The 23,911-nt window shown below is 38.7% G+C and overlaps 2 protein-coding genes across 3 annotated transcripts in view; one reads left to right on the forward strand and one right to left on the reverse strand.

Moving 5' to 3' along the window:
* The window catches only part of LOC140853451 (uncharacterized), a 48,724-nt gene extending 24,813 nt beyond the window's left edge, over positions 1 to 23,911 (reverse strand). Inside the window, exons 1-6 of one of the 2 annotated variants that reach the window (XM_073248139.1) lie at positions 23,634 to 23,911; positions 17,612 to 17,653; positions 17,403 to 17,518; positions 16,687 to 16,792; positions 16,475 to 16,528; positions 14,695 to 14,867 (exon numbers count right to left, since the gene is read on the reverse strand). In XM_073248139.1, the coding sequence (XP_073104240.1) occupies positions 14,709 to 14,867; positions 16,475 to 16,528; positions 16,687 to 16,792; positions 17,403 to 17,518; positions 17,612 to 17,653; positions 23,634 to 23,888 (732 nt within the window). In that variant the 5' untranslated portion in view covers positions 23,889 to 23,911 and the 3' untranslated portion in view covers positions 14,695 to 14,708. Of the gene's footprint in view, positions 1 to 14,456; positions 14,868 to 16,474; positions 16,529 to 16,686; positions 16,793 to 17,402; positions 17,519 to 17,611; positions 17,654 to 23,633 lie in introns of those variants that run through there. The other variant, XM_073248140.1, reaches the window with a different exon arrangement.
* On the forward strand, positions 8,980 to 9,692 carry LOC140853371 (uncharacterized). The gene has a single exon (XM_073247913.1). It carries the CDS (start codon positions 9,077 to 9,079, stop codon positions 9,488 to 9,490), a length of 414 nt encoding a protein of 137 aa, XP_073104014.1. The 5' UTR covers positions 8,980 to 9,076; the 3' UTR covers positions 9,491 to 9,692.

Consider the following 23,911-nt stretch of genomic DNA (forward strand, 5'->3'; position numbering starts at 1 on the left):
AACGCGTGGAAACGCTTCCCACGCGGTCCACAGACCCGCGCCATGGACCACCCGGTCCACGGTGGACCGGGGCAATGGGCCAGCAGGCCTGGGTCGCGCGTCCCACGCGGGCCTGGGTCCGCGTCCCACGCGGGCCTGGGATGCGCGTCCCGCACGCCACCGCCTGCGGCCGCGCCGCTGCCGCGCCCGCCGCCGGTCGCCGGCGGTCCTCCGCCGCCTCGATTCTCGTGCCAACTTCAAAAGCTCGTATCTCCTCCATCCGAGCTCCGATTCAGGTGATCTTGGTCTCGTTGGACTCCATTTTTCGCCGCGAACCTCGCTGTGGGCTCAATGTGGGCTGAATCTCGAGGCGTCAAATCCTAACAATCTCCACCTCAACTCGATATTCGGCCTCCTCCAAACTTCGAGAGCTTCTGGATCTCCTCGCCCCCATGCCCTGGGCAATCGCCTGCTGATCATGGATGGGCAAACATGGGAGTCGAGCCAGGCTGCTCGATCCCATCTCCGTCGTATGCTGTGCTCCTCATGACCTGAGACCTGCTCGGGGCATCATCCTGCGGCAATAGGAATCTTACCTTGCGACGTCGCCTCTCGTCCTCCCGAGTCTCCTGTCTCGTGCCCGATCCGTCTCCTGGAGCTCCACCTCGCTCTGGGCTCCACCTGACTCCCGATGCTCCACCTCGCACTGGGCTCCCTGCCAGGTAATAATGTCCTCTGCTCCCCTTCTTCCCCTCCAGCACAATCCTATCGCCGCGTAGCACCCTCAGGATTTCTCCACCAGCTACCGTCCTGTAGCCTCTCGAATCCAGTCTGCTAAGTGAGATAAGATTCTGCCTGAAATCGGGTATGTATCGGATCTCCCCCAATCTCCTCACTGCACCGTCATGTGTCCTCCAGCTGACCGTCCCAATGCTTCTGATCACACAGCTCGATCCATCCGGCAGATATACAGTGCTCTCACTGTTCTCCAGGGAGTCAAACTGCTCCTCTCTGCAACACACATGATAGGGGCATGCAGAATCTAATATCCACTGCTGGGAAGAAGTAGATACCTCGTCAGATATCTCCAGGACATCTCCATCTGAATCACTACCGGCCGTCGCTACAGCAGCCACCGTCCGATTTTTCAGTTGAGGGCAATCTCTGGCTAATGCCCCAACTCCTCACACCGGTAACACCTGATTTTGCTCAAGTCCCTCCTGGACTTAGACCGCCCTCGTTGCGATCTCCTATCGCTCCGTCTACCGCCTCCTACACCTCCAGAAGCCACCAAAGCTGAACTATCGACACCTGAGCTCGAAGCTGGGTTCTCCCTCCTGAGAACCTCGTTCTGGAGTATCGCCGTGGTGACCTCGTCCATCTTGATAGTGCTCTTCCCACTAGAAGAGCAGTCACCAAGGACTCGTACGAAGAGGGAAGCGACGCCAGCAAAACCAGCGCCCTGATCTTCTCCTCAACGTTCTCGCCAACGCTGAGAAGGTCGGTGAGGATCTTCTGGAAGTGGCTCAAATGCTCCTGCACGCTCTGTCCCTCAGTCATCCGCAGTTGGTAAAACTGCCTCCAGAGGAAAAAGTATTGGTGAGAGACTTCGCCATGTACAACTCCTCGAGCTTCGACCACAGCACGTCGGGAAGTCTCGCTCAGCACATGGATCACCACTCATCCGTCAGGTACATGCGGATGGTACTCACCGCCTGCATCTGTAGCCGTTTCCAATCCCGCACCTCCATGGTGGTCGGCTTTTCATCGCACAAGAGAGCATCGATCAACCCCTGTTGGATGAGCACGTCCTTCACCCTTGCCTGCCACAAGGAGAAATTGCTCTTACCATCGAACTTGTTGATCTCCATCTTGATTGTTCCTGTTTTCTCCATCTTCAGTCTTGCTCACCATCACTGCAATCTGCGTCCTTGTACCGCTTTGCTCTGATACCACTTGTTGGGTGGATGTCTGGCCAGGACACCACCTCTCAAGATCCTTTCAGTACCACGCGATGCAGCAGGAAGAAAGAAGAAACAAAACAAAAGAAAAACAATCAAAATACGTGGATCAGCCACAAAAGGGCTCGCCTCCACGGGGCATGCAAACTTCACTATGAAAAAGAAATTTTACAAGAGGAGACCTCACCTCAACCCTTGTACACCCAATTCTCTCTCACCTGAAGTTTCTCTCACAAAAGCTCTCTCTCTCTTGGAGACCCCCCTGAACCCCTGAAGAGCCTGGCGACCGCTGTCCAGGAGCTTCCTGCTCCTTCTCTCACAGCGCCTCACTCACGCCTCTCTCTCTCCTCTCGGTTCGTACGGTGGCGAGAAAACAACCCACACCCCTCTGTTTCGTCTCAGGCCTTTTTAAAGACCTTAAACAGAGCTTAAAACGTGATTAGAGAGGGATAGGAGTCCTAAACAAAGTCAAAACCCCCTGGACCGTCGGATCAAGACCGGGAGCCTCCTGGGCCCTTAGATCGCGCTCTGGTCCACAAAATAGTGCCGTAGACCGCGAGAAACACACGGGAAATGCTCACGCGGTCCACAGACCGCGCCATGGACCACCCGGTCCACGGTGGACCGGGGCAAGGGGCCAGCAGGCCTGGGTCGCGCGTCCCACGCGGGCCTGGGTCCTGCGTCCCACGTGGGCTTGGGACGCGCATCCCGCGCGCCGCCGCTGCGGCCGGCGCCGCTGCCGCCCGCCGCCAGTCGCCGGCGGTCCTCCGCCGCCTCGATTCTCGTGCCAACTTCAAAAGCTCGTATCTCCTCCATCCGAGCTCCAATTCAGGTGATCTTGATCTCGTTGGACTCCGTTTTTCGCCGCGAATCTCGCTGTGGGCTCAATGTGGGCTGAATCTCGAGCGTCAAATCCTAACATAAACTATATGTTCTTTCTCTTAAGATGAGGAGAAGCCAACAACAGTACTACCAAAAACTAATGACATGTGCGTGAGCAATCAACAATTAATGTCAGACAAGTTACATCTTATATTCATAAAAGATACTTTTGTAGATCCATCATAACATAACAAGAAATAAAATAAGATTAAATGACGGACCTGTTTGTGTGAACTTAATGCAATGATTTGTTTCCTCCTGCAACTACTCCAGTCCTGCACTCTAAGTTGCAGCTTGCTACATTTTGAGTCAGTTTGCTTATAACTCTTGCCAGCAATTAACAGCACTCAAAGTGTATATTCATTTTGTTTCTTCTGCCAATTTTTCCTAAGTTGGGCATCCACAGCAGGTGATTCCCTATAAGTAAATAAATCTTCCCTTAAGGGCCTGATTGGTTGGGGCTAATCTAGCATGGAAAATTAATTCCACATCAGATTACCATATTTGGTATAAAAAGTGGGTGAGAGAGATGATAAAATAAATGGTGGATCCCATGAGTGAGAGAGAGAGAGACAGAGAGAGAGAGAGAGTAGGGTTTACGAATGAACAAGACAATAGATAATGATTAAGCTTGGAACAACCATCTTCAATCCTTTGTGGATTGCAGGATATGGTTAGATGCATTGATGAATTTTTTTGGCTTGAGTACATCTATCTCATATTCTTGATAATTCTGAGTGACATTTAATTTCATTTGCCTTCATATTTCATACAAAGGATATGTGGTTTATAGCTTCAAGCTCGCTTGCTGAGCATAGGACCATCAGGCCATGATGACAGCTACCAATGCTTTAGTCAAACAATGAAATGGCCCCATGCCAAAAAGCACAACCTTTTTTTTTTGGATTATAATCTAATGATAAGATCACATTACATTTTGGCTTCAAAGGAAAGCTTTGAGATCTTCCTTTGCCGTTCAGTCCAAGCTGAGAAAGGTCCTATTAAAGGACATGGAGGTGTATGCATAATCTTCACAATATACACATAACCTGAAGGTGCCGCAGTTAAGCTTGGAAAGCTAACATAGGAACATCTTAGAAGCTATTATCAAAAATACATATGTCTGATCACTCAGAGGAGAGATACATGACAAGAGGCACATGCTCTAAATTTTTTGGCAGAAGCATAGACTTTTGCAAATTTTTCTAACTCCTACTTTGGCTAATTTCATTGAGGTCGTTTCACATAGTTCCTTGAAAAAGATCCCTTTAAGTGAGCCATCTGTGGCTAATCATTTTTTGAAGAAAATTGCCATATCATGGTATCATTAGGCTGGTAAAAACAAAAATCACAAAAATTGGTGCATGGATATGTCTAAGCTACATCAAATAGAACTTTATAAGATTATCAAACTAAAATAAAGCTCCTAAATCTACTGAAATCTTTTTGAATCAAGCATTACTTACGTGACCCCAATATATAGTTCATCATGAACTCAATAGTCAAACAAAACTAAATCAAACAGACAAAACTAAAATAATGCTCTCTAAATCCACTGATATCATTTTAGGTCAAGCATTATTTGTGCAGCATCAAGAGAAAGCTCATCATGAAATCACCAGTCAAACAAAATAAAAGTAAAGCTCTCCTAACCCATTGAAATCAGTTTGAGTCAAGCATTACTTGTGTGGCCTCAAGAGAAAGTTCCCCATGAATCACCAATCAAGGACTAAACACCAAGTATTGTGAGATCTACCTCTTCCCTTGCTTAAGAATTTTGGTCCATGTCAGAATTTTTACCTCAAAACAATGACAATTGGGGAGCTTTAATAGGATACTTGCACCTCCTTCTACCATTTCTGTTTCATGGGCTCCCCCACAATCAAGGTTTCACAAGATAAATTTCAAGGGATTGCTGAGGAACGAGCAAAAGTGGGTTATTTTATCCAGGACCAATAACAGCAAGGTTTCAGCAGCTGATGCAGTATTTATGCATGCCAACTTTATTCCCTTGATCGAGCTCTGAGCAGCTTGGGAAGTTATTAGTGTTGCTGTTTCTGTGCTTAATCTTATCAAGTCGTGGGTAAAGGGCAACTAGGAGACAGTGACTAGATGGATAAATGGCTATGGCAGCATGATGCATGGATATACTTAAGCAATAACAAGTGATCTTATTGCATTCTCAGCTTCCCATGTCTATATGGAGGGAACCCAGGTTGCAGATGTAATTGCAAATAAAGCTACTGAGTTACATGAAGTCAGCCATGCCTTGGAGGCCTAGTTTTCTTCCTGGTGTCCTCTACTGAGGAGCCTAGTTTTCTTCCTGGTATCCTCTACTGAGGACTAGCCGATGCTCTTTCTATTTACTTCACTCACATTTTCAGAAATTTACAGATCCTGTAGATTGGAATTGAAATATTTATTTGATACAGAGTCTAAGCATTCATATATTTTATTCCCAATAGTGCCGAATTTATGCATTAAAAGAATTACTTCTGCTGAGAAACAACGGTTCAATTTGCATCCAAAAAACATTATCTTCAATGCTTGTTTCTTTTTCATATATTTATTAAATGATACTGAAATTCTTAAGCATTCCATAATTTATTTTTGACGATCTAGATCAAGATCAACAGTAAAAGTAAAGTCTATGCATGCATTTGGTAATCTTAAATGCAATGTCCGAACATGAATAGAATTACTCATACTAAATGACAAGTACAGACCCTCCACATATGAACTAGAGAGATCCTAACTCCTTATCATGGCCATCCGTGTATGCACAATATTCTTGATTTGATAGCCCCCTTACAGTACATGGGCCATCCCCTTCCTGCAACCATGTGGCTCCCATCAAATCATGGCCATCACGCAATATACAGGTGGCCGTGATTCGGTGTCTTGAGCTCTCCAGTTAACTTACGAACTGAAAAGAATTCTAACTGAATAAATAACTGTGGTCCTCACTGACTCATATCTTTATATTTAATTCTTTATGTTTTCATTTACAGAAGATGGGACACTATGACTACCCTGAACTCGTTTCTAATCTAAACTATTGAAGATCCAACAACCAGCAAACATCGTAAGGCCTCTCTTAAATGTTTGTGAAATCCTTAATGCATGATCAGCTAAACTGAAAGGTATTCTCAGATCAAATCGACTAATTATTTCTCATTGGCTTGAAATAATGTCACGATCCAGCTAAATCTTAAACAGAAATACTCATTTCAACACAATATCTCCTCAAAATTTCAAATTTCCTCCCTAATTTAAGTTAATACCGCACAAAAATCATTCATGGTACTGAACTCGTCCAGTTCAAGCACAATAAAAACACTCAAATCAACACAGTTCATACGTTAAAGTTTCATCTTTTTCCGTATAATCTAACCAGATAACATAAAAAAAAAAAAAAAACTGAAAATTGAACTTACTCAATGGATCCCAATTTTGTCAAACGTGCATTACGTGTTCTTGCCATCTTCAGCGGCGAACCATCGATCTAAGAAAACAAAAACAACGAAACAGATCGTCAAAAGAGAACACATCACCGAGCCATCGGAGTAAATAAGAAAAGGGCAAAAGGTTTCACCTTGAAAGCTCCCAGGGGCTTCCCGGAGAGCCCAGCGAAGGGTCCATCGGCGGGGGAATCGGAGCTCGCGGAGATGAAGAGTTGGCCGGACGGAAGAGAAGCTCGGAGGAGGGCGGCCATGGGAGGAGATCACCGGGGCTGGTGTTAGGGTTAGAGATGGAGCTACGTTTTGGGATTTCGCTCATTTTAGAGGAAGCGAGAGAAACCAGGCCTCGTAATTGGGAGCGGTGGTGGTAGGTGACAACGGTTTGACGGAGAAAGCTAGAAAGAAGAGGTTGGCAGATGGATTCGAAGGCTTTATTGGCGGAGTTCAACGTGTGCGCCTCCAAGCCGCAGAAATCTTCTCGACGCGCGCATAAAATTTTATATGCGCGCGCCTGATTTGATCTGCCATCGCTTCACGATGACAAGGAGAATGGAGGCTGAGTACGACAGCATCCAAGAGATTGTAATTTCAACAGACCAACAGATACTCGATCCGATCCGTCTTGAATGCAACGAATTTTACCGAACCTAACTAAAATCCAAGATGATTATAGATTCTAAAAAATAATATTAAACTTCAAAATGGTTATAGATTCTAAAAAATAATATTCAAAGTGAGAATGGATTACATAAAATAAAACAGATTTTGTTCCTCTAAATTTCGAACTCATAACCATAATCAATGTGAGAATAGATGCCCTTTCTTCTATACCATAATATGTCTCTATATTCTTATCTAAAAGGTGCTTCATGTAGGATGGATGATCTAGTCTTTTTTGAGTTCCAACCAATGTGAAATTAATAATGCCCTCTCTACTACACCATAATATGCTTCGTACTGAATCAGCTCGATATAACTTTAATATAAATTTTTTTTCAGAATTATAATTATTTTATAATATTTATATGATGAGTTTTTTGCCAATCAGATCCAATCTCTATTATTTACTCGATTTGGTCTAATTCAAAATAGCTACAGGACGCACATAAGTATGAAATTTTTAATTATAGATTAGATATGGATATTAACCAATCTGATTCATATTCAACTCGTTGCAATCTCTAACAGCATAGCCGTCATTTACTTGATGAGAAAAAAAGACTGCTAGGCCATGGTCTGTATAGAAATTATTATGTGCATGGTTGTCTTGTAGGCACCTCGGTTCTACGCAAGTAGACCTGTCAACGGATCAGTTTCGAGTCAGAACCTGAATATTCAGATTCGGACTCGATCTTAGTTACTGATACCGGATCCGGATTTGAATCCGAATTCAGATCCGAATACCCGACGGATCTAGCCTTGAAGTACTAGATCCAGACCCTAATGGGTCCCGGATATCCGAACCCGATTTCGAAATCCGAAACTTATATTTAAATTTCTCAAAAAAAAAAAACTTAAAAATTATATAATAACTAAAAAATATCTAAAAATTATACAATCATATGATCATACAAATAAAAGTATAAAAGTTATTCAAATTCAATAAGTAAAACTCCAATTAAAGCATCCAAAAACATAACAACATATCATTATAATAACAACATACAATTATAATATATATATATATATATATATATATATATATATAATTCAGATTTCGGGTCTGTCGAGTTTGGATATTAAATATCTAGACTCTATCAGTTTACATGATAGTTTATCAGATTCGGATCCGGATCCAGATAATCGGATCCAATACTAATATCAGATCTAAATCCGCCGGATAAATACTCGCAGGTCTCGGATCCGGTCTGTTGACAGCTCCAGGGCCAAGAGTATACCAAGTGCAGAAATGGTCACCCAAGTAGATGAGATCACCCCACCCCAAAAAAAAAAAAATAAAACAACAGATGTCAGCGTGACATCAAACGAAAAGGAAAAAAATCTCATATTGAATCATACCGTTCAATATTTAGGTCATCTTGTTCCATCTTTAAACGAGAATGGTCAGCTTCATGAACGTAAGTGAAGTTTACTGAAGCATTGAGTAAATACTGATGAAACCACAAGGTTGGTGAATGTTTTGATTTTATCCAAAGACAGGTTCATAATTGCCCTCCTCCTGCATTCGATCAATAAACTCCTTGTGGACATACTGCCTGATAGGCATGTCTAGCAGTTCGCAGCCTGTAACCCTCTCGGCGATTCCCAGGGAATAGGAGGATATATAGCGGCAACGCTATATATGTTGCATCTAAAGCTCACCAAATCTAATCAGAAATCTTTGTTATTATATTAGTTTTAATTCGGAGTAACAAATGGCCATGCATAGTAGGTCGACAAAAAATCAGAACCTGTCAAGTGGCTGGTGGGAAAATGTTAGTGGAGCACCTGGAAGGCTGGAAGCCCCATTAGGAGATTGCAGAGCTAAATAAGATTTGTTCTCATGCATATTGGTGAAATCTGGTACCAGCAACATCATAATTAGAAAAATTCCCCAACCATGCCATATCTGTTTGACATTTGTGGCGGAATGGTTGAGAAGGTGAACAAACCAAAAGCTCCCCCTCCCACCGATCACCAACCAAGACATTGTTTTCTGAACTCCCCTCAGCATCTCTAGCTATAAAAAGCGCAGCATCAAAACTTAATCATCACAGAAAATATACAAGCCTTGGCTCTTTCTTCCACTCGTATATAGCCACAAGCTCTTCTCTCCCATTTACGTATATACCTATGGCTTCTCAAACTTGGTGCCTCCTAGCTTTGCTTGTGACGTTGATGAGCACTGATGGAAGCCATGCAGCACGCCATCTTTTAGATACTCCGGCACCGGAGACTGCACCAGCTGCTACGCCGTCCCTGCCATCGATACCGACGATCCAATCGCCTCCTTTGCCATCCATGCCAACACTGCCAAAGCCATCTTTGCCTCCAATGCCGACCATGCCGGCCGGCTCGATGCCTTCTCTGCCTCAGCCTGCAATCCCTACTGGAACGTTGCCTCCGATGCCGGCTATCCCATTGCCCACCATTCCTTCCATTCCAAAGAGCATTCCTCCATTGTCTTCAATTCCAATCACCGTGCCGTCGATCCCTGGTGTCCAGCTACCACCCATCCCTTTCCTCTCTCCACCGTCGAGCCCGTGAATGCTGCAAACTATTGAAACTGCAGCAAGATTTGGAGTTGGAGAGGTCTGAGGTCTATTACGTTTATGTACTGCTGGCTATGTATGCTGTTCGTGCCATATATGAATCTGAGAGTGTTCAGTATTTTATTGGTTGGTTTGTAAGTGTTTTTATTGGTTGGTTTGTAATGTATTAGTCATTCATATATATGAATTGGATTTAGTTTCTTGGTTTCAAGTCTGTTAGGTGCCTTTGCTTCTATGATTTTTTTAGACGAAAAATTGTTGTCATTCTCTGTGAATTCCCCATCCATAATATAAGGAACTAAGTAGCGGCCCTTGGTCCAAGTACCGTAGCTTCTCTGTTTCAAACTATGAGATGAAAAGGAAAATGGATTTCTACAAAAAAAAAAAAAAAAAAGGAAAAATGGACAATATATGGAGGAGATCAATACTGCAATAATTTTTTTTTTAAGAAAGAGCGAAAACATGCATCAAAAGTTTGGAAAGGAAAAACAAAGAAAACTGAAAAAGATGCGAAATCAATCCAGGAATTCACCCACATGACTTCTTTGCTTACCATCTCAATACAAGAAAGTTATTTTATTGTGACAACTTATGTGTGACAATTACATATTTTTGCATGCAAAATATCGAACGGTGACGACAACTAATAGCTGTCCCAAATTAGAAGTTTTAGTCATCTTTTAAGACCATGAAAAACATCATCAAAAAATGATTATTTTAGATGACAATATTTCAACGGTCGTTGCGACAGGCTGCCACTATAATTAAATCCTGGCACCAAACAGAAGTTATAGAGTGAAAAGTTATCACAAAAGCATAGCTTTTCTTGTGACAAGCAATTCTTTCATCGCAATGAATGTTTCTTTGTGACAAGTTTTTTCATTGTCATGTAAATATATATTTATAAGATAATCTGATTTGAGACCCAAACCAGTTTATCAAGTCGACCTGATCAATTATTTTAAGAAACTCTCCTTCTTGAACATAGGCAGGAGGAAGGGATTATAAATTTATGTTTCCAGATATTTCTAACTGTTGATTTTAATTTAGAGCATCGTTAGCATCTGATTGAGGAGTTTAAGCTATTAATTGTAGCTTATGCATAGAGTTCTATTATATAATTATGATGAGTCATCATATTCTAGTAGATATGCCATTCATAAAATAAAATTAATAATCTTAAAATGAATACAATACTTAACAAGTACTTAATCCAAACGGGAGATCAATGTGGCCAGTGAAGTTGGGTCAATTGGTTACACCAGCTTTATATTAAAACATATTTGAAAAGTCATTAATATCCATAAGTAGTAATATTCAATTTAAATCCTAAAATTGGATATTTTTAACAATAACCACATTTCACTGATAAAGAGGTTATCTATATGATATATAGAGTCCTAAAAATGAAAAAAGCTCAAATGATAGTCTAATTAGTTTTGTTCTAAAAATGAAAAAAGCTCAAATGATTCTCATATTATTTATCATACATTTATACAAGTACTGTTTCACTCTCAAAGAATTGTGCTTCAAGGTGTAGAGGACAAATTAAATCACTTAGGGACCCAAAATTTGAATTTATTAAAGTGAATTTTAACAAATTGTTCTAGCTACTTTTAGAACAAATATTTTTTTACATTAACATTATAAGTTAATGATTTTACTTGGTAGTTGAGAGGCTTAAGAGGTGTTCAAGTCGGTCAGTGATTCGAGACTGTCTGGGTTGGGCCATAGGAAACATGGATTGAGGTCTGGATTTAATAAAATGATGATAATACTTTTTGTGATAACACATGTTGTCACCGAGTAAAGGCCTTTATAATGCCCTTTGCTGTCACCAAATATTCGAACCTTATCATTATTGTTGCTATTAAGTGATAAAGTATATATCTTTTAGTGACAACTTTTCTTGTCATAGTAACAGGCATGTTTGCTGATAATGAACTATCATCATGAAAGCCTTTGAGCTTTGATGAAGACATTATTTTTGTCATTAGGAACAAACATATGTTATGACTTATGACGATCAAAATCTTGTCAAGAAAACTTTTAGTGATAAGATTTTGATTTCCAATGATTGCATTCAAATTCAATGTGTCTACACTTGCATTTGTAAAACATCAACGAAGAACTCCTATAACACAAATTTGGTTGAGAGGCACCATGCAATGTATTTTAATAAATGGTCGATTAGTTAACTTCACATGAGGATAGACATTTTAAGCTTTGTTATTTTTAAATATAATGAATAATTAATTTATAAAATTACCGACATTCATTGGTTTCGATAGCATAAATTAACAGTGCATGAGATCTTTAAATTCTTAATGCAAAGCCCTATGTTACAAATACCTTCAGTGGATGTTTGGTTCATGATTGGAATTGAAATTGGAATCAAAATAGTGTATCCTCCGAAGTGTTTGATTCATGAGTAGAATCAAAATTGGAATGAAGATTTGAATCCTTAGAAGAAAGTATGGATTAGGTTTTATGAGTATTAGACTATTCTCCCCTCATCCTAGAATCAGAACCAAAATGGAACTCCTTTCAATCAAATAATTGGAATGAGAATCATCTATTCTCATTCTCATTCCAAACCACAACTCTTTCCAACTAAACACTCCCTTAAATAAACTGCACATGTAATGCAAGTATGATGCACATCCCAATAGACTGTTACATTGGAACCTCGTCTGATATCTTAGAACAACAACATGCAAGAACTCACCACCAACCCCAAGAGAGAAGAAAAAATGCCCTTGTCATGTGTTTAGGCTGTATGCCATAGAAAAACCAACTTCTTTAATGCCATTGGCGCTTTGCCAAGCTGCCCATGTTATTTTATTTATAAATTTTGAAATTAGAGAGATTAGTACTAACTAAATTGCTGATTAACAAAAATTTATCCATCACACTCTTAGATGACATAGCATCAAGAAAACTGACACTCATCCCAAAGCCTCATTAGAGCACATTTCTGGTGGCCAGTACCAACAGTAGGTCCAAGGCTCTAAGATGTAGCTAGAAACGTCGACGTCCAATCGGGGAATATTTGGCGAAATTAACCTTACCATTTTTCTCACATCTAGGTCTTGGCGTTGCACTCTTGTCCCAAGAATTTAGCTCGATGGGTCATATGCTAAGCCTTAAGTCTCACGTGTCAGCTGAGTCTTCGTTCCTGCGGTCATATGCCGTCCGCCCACGAGAGCACAGAGTCACGGTATTGTGAGCAGACTAATCTCTTAAGTTTAACATGTGAGCTTGTGATGAGGATCCAAACACACATGGCTTGTCTCTTTCGTGGGAAGAAGGTTTCACCTTCCTCCGCAAAAATTCACCATTGGATCGCAATAAAGGCCACTACAAGAACTACACAAACAGATTAATGAAGTTCTGAATGCTTAGAGATCTCCAACGATTTATATTGCCAAAAAAAGATCAATTATTCTTTTGCACAAAATATACAACCGAGACCCAATCTGAACCTGGTGCAATATGAGTGTTAGTCAGCATGCACCTAAAAATAATTCTAACTTACCAACAAAACAATCTTCCGGTTAAAATGTTTTTCATATACGGCTACTCACAGGACAGCATTCATAAAAAAGCTACAAACCAAGTTTTATTTTATTGCACTGTACAGAACAAGCACTTCAGGCACATAACTAGAGCCAGAGGGGGGGGGGTAGGAGAATCTCACGATCAGAACCTTCAAGAATTTGTAACACGCATTTTGAATGCTGAAGACATGGTATTAATTTAGTTGACCGATAAGATCAAGCAAATCCAGGTAATTGGTAGAATGGTACGTGAATGATATGAAAGACAACAATTATGCTTAGGAAGAGCGTACCAACACATACAAATAATGAGAAGTGAGATGGCAAATCGAACAATATAAGCACCAACCATTGTGATCTTACCTTGACGGAAACAGTTGAATGGGCCGTTCGGCCAATAGTTTTCATCATATGAATCCAAAGTTGAAAGCTAGGGCCAAAAGGTTAATTAATTTATTGTCAGGAATTCAACCAAAGTCTACCAATACTACAAATAGCTCACCTCGCACGTCCTGAATTCAGACGTCACACTTGAGAGGGTTGCTAATGCAGCAACAAAAGGGGGAAAGGAGGAAACTTGCAACCAAGAGCTTAGAGTATACGACTCCACATCCACCCACCAGCATATCTTGATTCTAAAAGGACATTCGAGTACTAGAAAATCTAAACAACAGACATCCAACCTTTTCAATTCAAGCTTATTTGGACAGGTCTTCCACATGCTCCTGTTTCTTAAACCTAGAAAACTTCCATCAGTTTCCATAACGAGTCCGACCTTAAAACGGCTGAGGATTCCTTCCCAGTTTGTTCATCATTAGTCTTCAGGAAAAGGCCTTCATAAGCATGCCTATATTTTCATAAGCTCTTTACCATGCATATTTCTATCTTCTGTTCTAGCACCAAACATGCAAATTAACATAGATTAACACTATTTCAGTAATATCCAGATTAAAGCAATGATATTAGGGTGTTTGGTTTGGAATCAATATCGGCATTGGAATGGCCAAATCCCCTGAAGTTTTTGGTTCGTGACCGGAATTGGAATCGAAATGAAAATTTGAATCTTTAGAGAAGAGTAGAGATTGAGTTTTAGATAGATTAGATCATTTCCTTTCCACTCCGGAATCGGAATCGGAATGAGAGTCCTTCCAACCAAACGATTAGAATGAGAGTCACCCATTCCCATTTCAATTTGAGACTCCAAATCCCCCCAACCAAACACTAATGTTTATTAACATTCAATAAGTCAAAAAATAGGATTATAGCTAAAACTGATCAGATTCATATGGATTTGCATAAAATAATATATACTACTTCTCTTAGGCCCATATCACAGTCTGTATACACATCCACTGAAGATCATTAATAAAAAAAGAAAAAAAAGATCATGTCTGCTGAAGATGAAGATGAATCTGATGGGAGAGGAATGGTACTATTGAAGGTGAATAAATCATTCAGGCTACTCACATAAACTGCTTTGCTCACTAAACCAAACATGGTTGCTGCTAAACACTCGTCATCATCTTACTCACCCAACAACCCAACACAGCATCCCCCCTTCCCCTCCCCCTCTCTCCACCCCCAACCCCAACTCCCCTGCCCAAAAAAAAAATGGAAACAAAACAAGAAAAACACTTACCAACAAAATCTGTGTTAATGTTTATAGAACTCAATTTTTCGGCTACAAATAGAGTTAATTGCATTCTCCAGGCTCTCAATTTTGTCATGTTCTACTTTAAAGGTAACCATAGTGATACCATCTTTACCAGTATCATAGTCCTGCTTGATGTCCTCAACTTCAAAATGCTTCAGCTGTTACAAACCATGCAGTTCAAAGAAATTGTAAGTGCTTTTTTGGGCCCTACCAATACATAAGAAACTTTAAATTTATTTAAAAAAAAAATCCAATGACACTAAATGTCATATTATACTGATGGATTATATGATTGTTTTCTGTACATAGCAATCGTAATCCAAATACATACAACAATTGTATCAACATTGGCACATCAACTTAAGCCATATGTATATGATAGATACAAACAGTTGCCCACTTGCATTGAAGGAAGAGCCCAAGCAACTAAAACAGATAGAACTTGATCTAAAAGGATTCTCAACAGGAATTCATGCATAGTTGAGTACAACAGTAAGAGTGGACTTCCATTCAGTTAAAATTTACTGATTTCCGCTATTTCTGTCCCATTTAATCTAACCACTTCATGTCTAGTCTGTATGACAAAGTGCACTTAGCCATGATTGTATACAAGACAGATATCATCATTTTCTTAGCACACAGTACTAAGATGTTTTCCCTTCAGGTAATTATTACAAAGTCCAACGATGGTCAACATTTTACAAATGGCATGCACTATTTTGATTATAAAGATCACACCCTTAAAATAATGTCAATCATAAGTTGATAAATTCTAATTGCATAATGTTTACAAAGATAAAGCTAGTATGCAACATTCCATTGACAATGGAAGCCTCCAAATAGAACTTACCTTATTTTAGTGAGTCCATATGAAGCTACCTGGTATTAAAGTTTTAATTGTTTTGTACTAATGAAACAACAAACAGAGACACCATGATATAGAGACAGTGCATATGCAAGGCTTATTAATTAGCTGATTCATTATCTCGACGAGCCTATAATAGAATACTTAGTTTTAAAAGCCAGAGTATCTTGCAGAATTGAAACCACAAACACAAGCTAATGACTTGTTGTGAGAACTGAGAACCTTCCATATTGGGTATTGCAACAACTTCAGGTTCAAGATCCCATTATCATACCTCATACCCACCTTTAAGCTTCCAAACTATCTTTAAATACTACCAGCTAACTACTACTTAACTGACACATATTGCTTTCTTTCCTATTATTACACGTCCAAACAGCAAAATCATAAAATAACGATGTCTGAGATAATATGTTCGGTAAAACATTAATTTTTCTAAAAAAATTCCCATGCTCGCTGCTGCCTCATGTCTCCAAAATATGACCTGGGATAGCACAGGAGCTCTTCAATTCATTGCTTTCTTGCTGGGTATTTTCAGAATCATAGGTGTCATAAGAAAGTGAAAGTTTCTCAATTTATGGAGGATGGAAACTGCTATGAAGATTATAGTATGTACATCCCAAAATCAATATACTCAGGAATGACAGAATTTATGACAAAAGTCTATGTGTAACTAAATATATAGATAGTACTAGACCTCAGCCATCTTGCATGTGAAAAAATAAATAATGCAGCCATGCAACAGTGCATTTAAGGAAGCATGATAGCTGATCAAAATATCGAATAGATAAGCTATTTGATGTCTTAATATGTCACATTAGATACATACAAGAATCCACATTAGCTCTGTCTCACAAAATATGATAACAAATTAACAATCTACAGTGGTTAAAAGCATACCTGATTATACACTACACCCAACAAATCAAATGGAATCTCCATACCAATTGGAGCCTGAAATTAGTATTTAGGTTTAGACATATGGCCGGATATTATAAGGAGTTATCACGAGAAAAATGATAAATTGATCGGTGAAATTAATCTATTCTAGCTTCCTTTTTTAGTTTATAAAAGCAAATAAACAAAACAGAGATAAGGGCATAGCACCTTACTTTGGGTTTCACTACACAAGTTGCAGCACCTTTGAGGCATTCTGAAGCAACACCAGCGTAGGCCCTGACCAATCCTCCAGTTCCCAGCTCTATACCTCCAAAATACCTACATGTGAATGTTAGAGGTTACCAACTAAAAAAAAGAATTCAGTTCATGGGCACATATATTACAATAGTAGGCATAAAAAAATAGCACACGATTTCTAAATATCTTCACCAATAAGGTTCGCCATCTCAGTATCGAACCGTCGGTACCATCCTATTATAGTGTCGATATAGATACGATACGAGATAGCGAGGCATACCAGGTATCGGTCTGATACGAGACTACATACCGGTTCAATACTAATACAGTATATGGCACATGCGGGATGGTACATTACTGACTAGTACGGTAAACCTTGATCACGGGAGTGCAAGACAACAAGTTCGATAACATTTGAAGGTATACGGATACCATGCATAATTTACCATATGAGAAGTCGTTACACTAAAAGAACTTATAAGATGCAGCAAGTATAGATTTAATTTAATATTGATAATCATCACAACACATCCATACTTAAATTAAATCATCTATTTCTAGATTGTAGAATCAATAAATAACAGCTCATGCCTTCCTAGCGCTTTAAACAGAATCATTGATAGAATGCTAGGTTTCAAGAGAAAAGTAAACATTATCTTTAGATCAACATAGACTAGAGAGAAATGATCACCTGATCACAACCACCATCACCATATCAATTCCAGAAGAGACAATGGCTGAATATATCGGTTTTCCAGCTGTACCTGATGGTTCTCCATCATCATTATGCCGATATCGATCTCCAAGCTGCATGAATAAGCATGTTGTTTAAAAAGCATCATAAGAAACTGTTGAAGCACATACACTTCTGTGGGCCATAAGAGAAGGGCGAACAGACACCTTGTAGGCCCAGCAATTATGAGTAGCTCGAGGATCTTGGACCTAAGTTCATAAAATCAAAACAAAGCCAATCAAAAAATTACACAATAATCCTTACCTTGATATTTGTAGAATTATAAGAGCCAACAATTCACTCATAAAATGCAACAACCATAACTAAGCTCCAATCAGTAATTACCTGACATTTCATCAAGTCAAACAAAGGGATAAATGTCCACCGGCCAATTTTTTTTAAGATTCTAGGCATAAATATTGACTTATTGGATAAATAATTCTAGATGTTACATCACAAAAGAAGAACAATGCAATGGGCTCTTGAGGAGAGGATAAACATAGAGGCTCAAATATCCCAAGGGGAAGATCAGTCATTCTCCACTTCTGGAAGAGTATACTAATAGCTAATTTTCATCAAATTGTGGCTTGATTCCATATGAAGCATCCTGACATATTGAAGTTTGGTTCTTACGAGTTTTAAGACACATATATCATGACTAACAGTATGGATGCTGAATTTACAGGTCCTATCATGCATTATAACACACCAGAATGGCTAGCAAATATCCATTTTTGTGCCTAATCGAAGCATGCATAGGAGGCATATAATCTTATTTTTCTACAAACAATTTTGTGCTGCAGGATGCAATCAATGGTAAAGATCTTTACATCTGAATGTCCCTCTCTCTCTCTCCCTCCCTCCCTCTCTCTCTCTCTCATACATGCATATGTGTGAATGCACGCTACATACACATATGCACATTTGCATGCATGATGATCAAGGCAAGCATCTCCTAGACATTCTAAGGTCTGACTATCATTTACATGATCATGCAAGAACCCAAAAAGTATTTCAACTCTATACCTTTTGTCCAATCAAATCTATATTCACATCTTGCACATGAAAGCAGAGAGGAAACATAAAACTCTCCAGTTGAACATTGATGTACAATGCATAAAAATATGCATGGGTATGGAGAGAATCTAAGTTTGGCTTCTACATATTTTCCTGCAAGAAATTGATGACTTATGTCATAAGAGAAGACAAACAAATAGATACTTGAACCAAAAAAAATGAAAGAAGAGGGCGAAGTGTGTTAAGAATTGCACAAAACTTCTATATTTCAACCATGATGGAGTAGTTTCATCCAAAATATATCGGAAGCCCACCAATTCCAGTTTTCAGTCAAGCATCAGCATTTTTGAGAAGTTTAGCCAAAAGCTAATTGATTTTGTCAACCAACAAACTTATTGGTCTCATTTTGGTGTTTCTCATCTGTTATTTGAGTTGGACAACAAAAGATCTTATAAGTAGCTGATAATCAAGATCCTTGGTATCATTTCAAGATTAGATTCAAAATTTGCAAGTCTTTCAAAGATTCAACTATATCCAATATTTGAAATCATATATTTTTAGAAGCTTCATGTAACATACATCAAGGAGTATACACCATAAAGGTAGTCCATCAATCGCATGATTGTAATAACTAGAAAACAGACACTAGAAAATGCACCTATAATCATGGTTCCCAATCCCTGTGGGACAACCAGCAGGATGCCGGGATGGGGGGCCATCCCATGTGTCGGGAAGGAACTGTCCCATCATTGTCCTATCATCTTGATCGGCGTGAGCTGAGACATCCCTATCCAAGTATCAAGACAAGGTGGGACGGCTGTATGTCCTATACCATGGAAAAACCAGGATGACCCGATCTTATGGGATTTAAAAACTTGCCTATCGGATTTGTTTTATCCCTCGGCAAAGGAGATCTTGGTGAGGTGACATGATAGAAAGCAAAATGTTTCTTTGAAAAGGACTACTTGGATGGGGCCAAAGGTTTAAGGAGAAGAATTAAGAACCCAAAGTCTTCAAGCCCAACCATGTAGCACACATGTTAGCATATATGTGTTTGCTAATCAATTTATGAATATTGTACATTCTGTTTATCATTTCAATATTTTCTCTTTTTTTGTGCATGTGACTGTTGATTTGTTTAAATATACCTCTTCTGTAAAGTATCTCATATACAAACTTATTACATAGTACAGTTTCCAGAGTGAGTCACAAGATGATCAGACTTGAGGCTCATCCCAACACTACAAAACTCATATTTCCTGTTCCACAAATATAGGAATGTAAGTATCCTAAAGTAAAGTACCACCAAAACCTTTAAATCCATTTTGACATTTCTGTATTCCCATGACCAGGCTTAACTAATAAGAAAGAAAAAAACAAAAATAATCATCTCTTTTGGGCAACTGCAAGATTCAAAATATTTTTTATAGAAGGTTAAGAAAGATTGAATTCTGATTTCCTTATTATTTTTCGTGTATAAGTTCTGATAAATATGGAAGTCTTCCCTTGCAACATATGAACAAGAAACACAATGCTGGATGACATTCTTATGCTTCAAAAACATTTTAGAAAGTAAATTTTCTTTCTTTTTCTGGTTAACATGTATGAGAAATCAAAATTAGGGACTTCCAATATGGCATACATATTTGAAAAATAAGCAACTATCTGACAACAGTGGAAGTGCATTTAATAATCAATATTATTAATGCTTGATAGTTTGTACTTACACAATTCATGCTTCTACGACAACTAGTTACAAAGAACGTGCAAATGTATGTGGTTACTCATGTATTTAAGATATAGGATAAATTTTAAAAACTTTTAGCATGGATTATGTGCTTGTATGTCTTCCTCATGAAATCTTTTTGGTATTTACATTCTCAATCTAGATAAGCTTAAGTTTTACTATGACCAACAAATCAATGTGGATTTAGATTTTGAAGGATGGGGAGCTCTTAATATGCACAAAATCATGGAAATCCCAACTTAAGCAGAATTTCTCCCCTCGACTCCTCTAGGTCCAGCATGTTAGGATCCTCACTTATAGAAGTTCAGCATTATTTAAACCTCTAAAGGAGATATCTAACTAGGGTTATTATAAGAACTCAAAGTTGGAAAATATAACCACTTTTATTGACTATTAGAATAAAAGTTACCTGCCTTTTCCTTTTTTGTATTTGAACTAGAATAAAATCAAGTTATAAAACTTAAGAACCTCAATGTTTATACATAACAATTGTTGGATGCTTGTACTAATTGTGAAGCAAATATGAAGAGTCATCGTCTAGTGTGACTAGGTGCCTTAAGTTGCATTACACTAAATACATGTGGTCCTTTTACAAAAGCATTTGAGGAAGCTTAACTTGAAAAATCTTTTAAAATTAATGAAAGCAGCCTACTTATGAAACATATTTATGGTCACAAGATACAAATACAACTTGATACATATATCATAATATGACAAATTTTGAAATAACATAGTTTATACTTTACACAATAGCACCAACATCCGTAAAATTTATCATTTATTCATCACTAAATCCATGGACAAGCATCCATACTTCATATGTTAATATCAACATCACACTCCTAAATCAGTAATTCATCATTAAATGGTTAACAACATCCATGAAAAAGAAGAGGAAAACAAGAATGAAATAATCAACGGATAAAATAATATCCTCCCTCACTCACGGTTGGGTGTATCAAATAAGTATCTTGGGTGTATCCAAGAAGTATCCAAAACGTTTTTCTTGATTTAAAAAAAAAAAAAAAGATACTTAAGGCTATCATTGACCCATCAATTTGCATTCATAAAAAGAAAATTTTCTACTAATCCCTTTCTTATCCATGCTTATGTTAAACAAATGGGCAGTGTTGAGGAGGCCATAAATAGGTTTGACTAGTTGATTTCATAACTAGTGACTTGAAAAATGTGGAGGTCATGTCCACAATTTAAATATGTTTTTTCAGCAATTAACTGTCCCACAGAGTGTAGTACAAGCTTTTGTATTTAGAATTTATTTTGCTATTGGGAAGGGACACATTGCAAAAACAGAGACAGGAGGACAGCTACTAATAAAACATTAATGCAACATAAACTAAATGAAAATTCAATTGGTCAAAACATAATGCAATCAAAATTGGCATCCTCAAGAACTAAAGAATAATGTCTGAGGGTCATGGACTTATGGTCCCAATCTTCCACTTATGTCAAAGATAATTATATCAATTTCAATAGAACGATGCTATGTTATTAACACAGGGGAAGGGAGCTATTGTAGTTCTAGAGCCAAGCATTTCTATTCTAATTGCTAAGAATGGCATGCTAATAAGTGATGATGAGAATGATACTCTCATACCCTCACATTGATAGTGATAGGGCCACTAGACATGATAATGATGATGGTGTTGCTTATGCATAGACCCAACAAGACACAAAGAGCATTTCCTTAATAGAACTTGACCATCATACTGAGGATATTGGTCATGATGCTTAGGCATAACCTAATCAAACTAAGTTATCAGGAACCTCTCAGTGCCTTATCCTCATACTGTGACTTATAACAAGTTTCCCAATGCAGCTGTTTTACCTAGGCTCGCACAATACTTACACTTATAATTCAGATGCTAAATGAGACGTGAGACAAAGGAAATGGCCAGCAATTTATACCTATAATTCAGAAATAAATGGGAGGTAAGATGGAGGAAACGAGAAGTTTCAGCATGATGATTATAGATCTAGATCCTATAAAAGACACCATCATGCATAAGGGCTATCATGGTGGAGCTTAATACAATTCAAATGGAAAGACATATGGACCACTAACATGAGGCAAAGAGTTCCATAAACCTATCATAATAATGGCAAAAAATTTGCCTTTGTACATCCAATATTTACTCTGAAGCTGTTTCATCTTCTAAAAAGCCAACAATGACCCTACTACCTAAAGTTATTGCTTCTACAACAACACCTTAGCCATTCAATGCCAATAGTATATTAACATATAGACATAGCCTGCACTTATAGGTGTGGCGACACCAACAGTCACTAACGGTCAGACTGATCCCTTGGAGTACATGGATGCCGTGAGTGGGCACTATGACTGCTACTCTAGTAAAAAAAAAAGAAAGAAAAGGCATTTAAAAAAAGTATAAATTTAGTAACAAGCATATCAATATGGACCACAGATGATTTTTACAAACTAAGTTAATATATCATTTGGTAGAATGAAGAGGTTCTGACAGTTACCTTCATAACCAAAATTTATTTTAAGTTACCTATCAAATTATTTTCAGCATCTTTAGATAATTACATAGTTTCATATAACTTATAAATTTAGCTTCTCTTCTTTCTTACTGTCTATGTGCTTACACAGAGAAATTCCACCTTAGTCTTCATGACAGAATTTGCCAAATACTATAATGTCAGATGTTTGAACTGTTTATCAGAAATCAGCATTGCTACTTCTGCAATCTCGGATGCTATATTGCTGAGAAACCAGGGCTGTGTCATGGTTCTGTTAGAACATTTTTTTCTGTTCCTGAAGCTATGTTAAATGTCACAACATCACTGTTATATCGAACCATCCAACCAAATCTTTCATGAGTTCATTTTAGCTGCAAAACTATCTGAAAGCACCAACTCATAATCTAACGTGATGCCCATTATTTATTTGATAACATATCATGCCAGCCTTCTGAATTTAAATAGCAAAATTTCACATCCATTGATTTCTCTATAGCAACAGAAATTTTATAAAAGTGATTGTTCCTAATCTACCAGTCAATCAGCATCAAATACTGAAATTACAAATATATAATAAATACCAAAATATAATATAGCCAATTCGGTTCCAACACATCTAACAAAAAATTACAATCAACCGGGACAGTTAACCATCAGAAGAACGATCATTCCAAATAACCATAAAATGGCCGATAAAATTACAACACAGAGATATCTACCAGATGAGTACATATAATCCATACAGATCCAACCTAAACATTAAAAGCAAATGATAAAAAAATTCCATTAACGAGTTAAACAACTCTCATTTTGGTACCTTTGACATTTATGAAAAATCTAACCCTAGTATCGAAGAAAATGATAATATTCGAATTATATGATGAAAAGATCAAAAGAACAAAAGCAAAGAGCAGGAAGGGAACCTCAGAGAGGAAGGAGTGGGCGGAGTGCTCGTCGGAGATGGGGGCGGCGATGGCGATAAACTTGCTCTTCTTTATCTCGCGCTTGCAGGTCGCCCGTTCTTTCAGCGTGGTGTACGGCGACGGCGACGGCGATGGCGATGGCGATGGCGATGGCGATGGCGACGACGACGACATCGGGCGAAGACTTCCGTCCGCTCTCGAGACGGTGAGGAGGAGCGCAGAGGAGCAGAGGCGAGGCGGCACTCTCAGCAGCATTCGGGATCGGGGTGTTTAAAGCC

This window comes from Elaeis guineensis, chromosome 13 (genome assembly GCF_000442705.2).
Source record: "Elaeis guineensis isolate ETL-2024a chromosome 13, EG11, whole genome shotgun sequence".
Lineage (NCBI taxonomy): Eukaryota > Viridiplantae > Streptophyta > Magnoliopsida > Arecales > Arecaceae > Elaeis > Elaeis guineensis.

What these genes read in the sequence shown, in the direction of transcription:
- LOC140853371 (XM_073247913.1), top strand. Translation starts at nt 9,077, where the DNA reads ATGGCTTCTCAAACTTGGTGCCTCCTAGCTTTGCTTGTGACGTTGATG.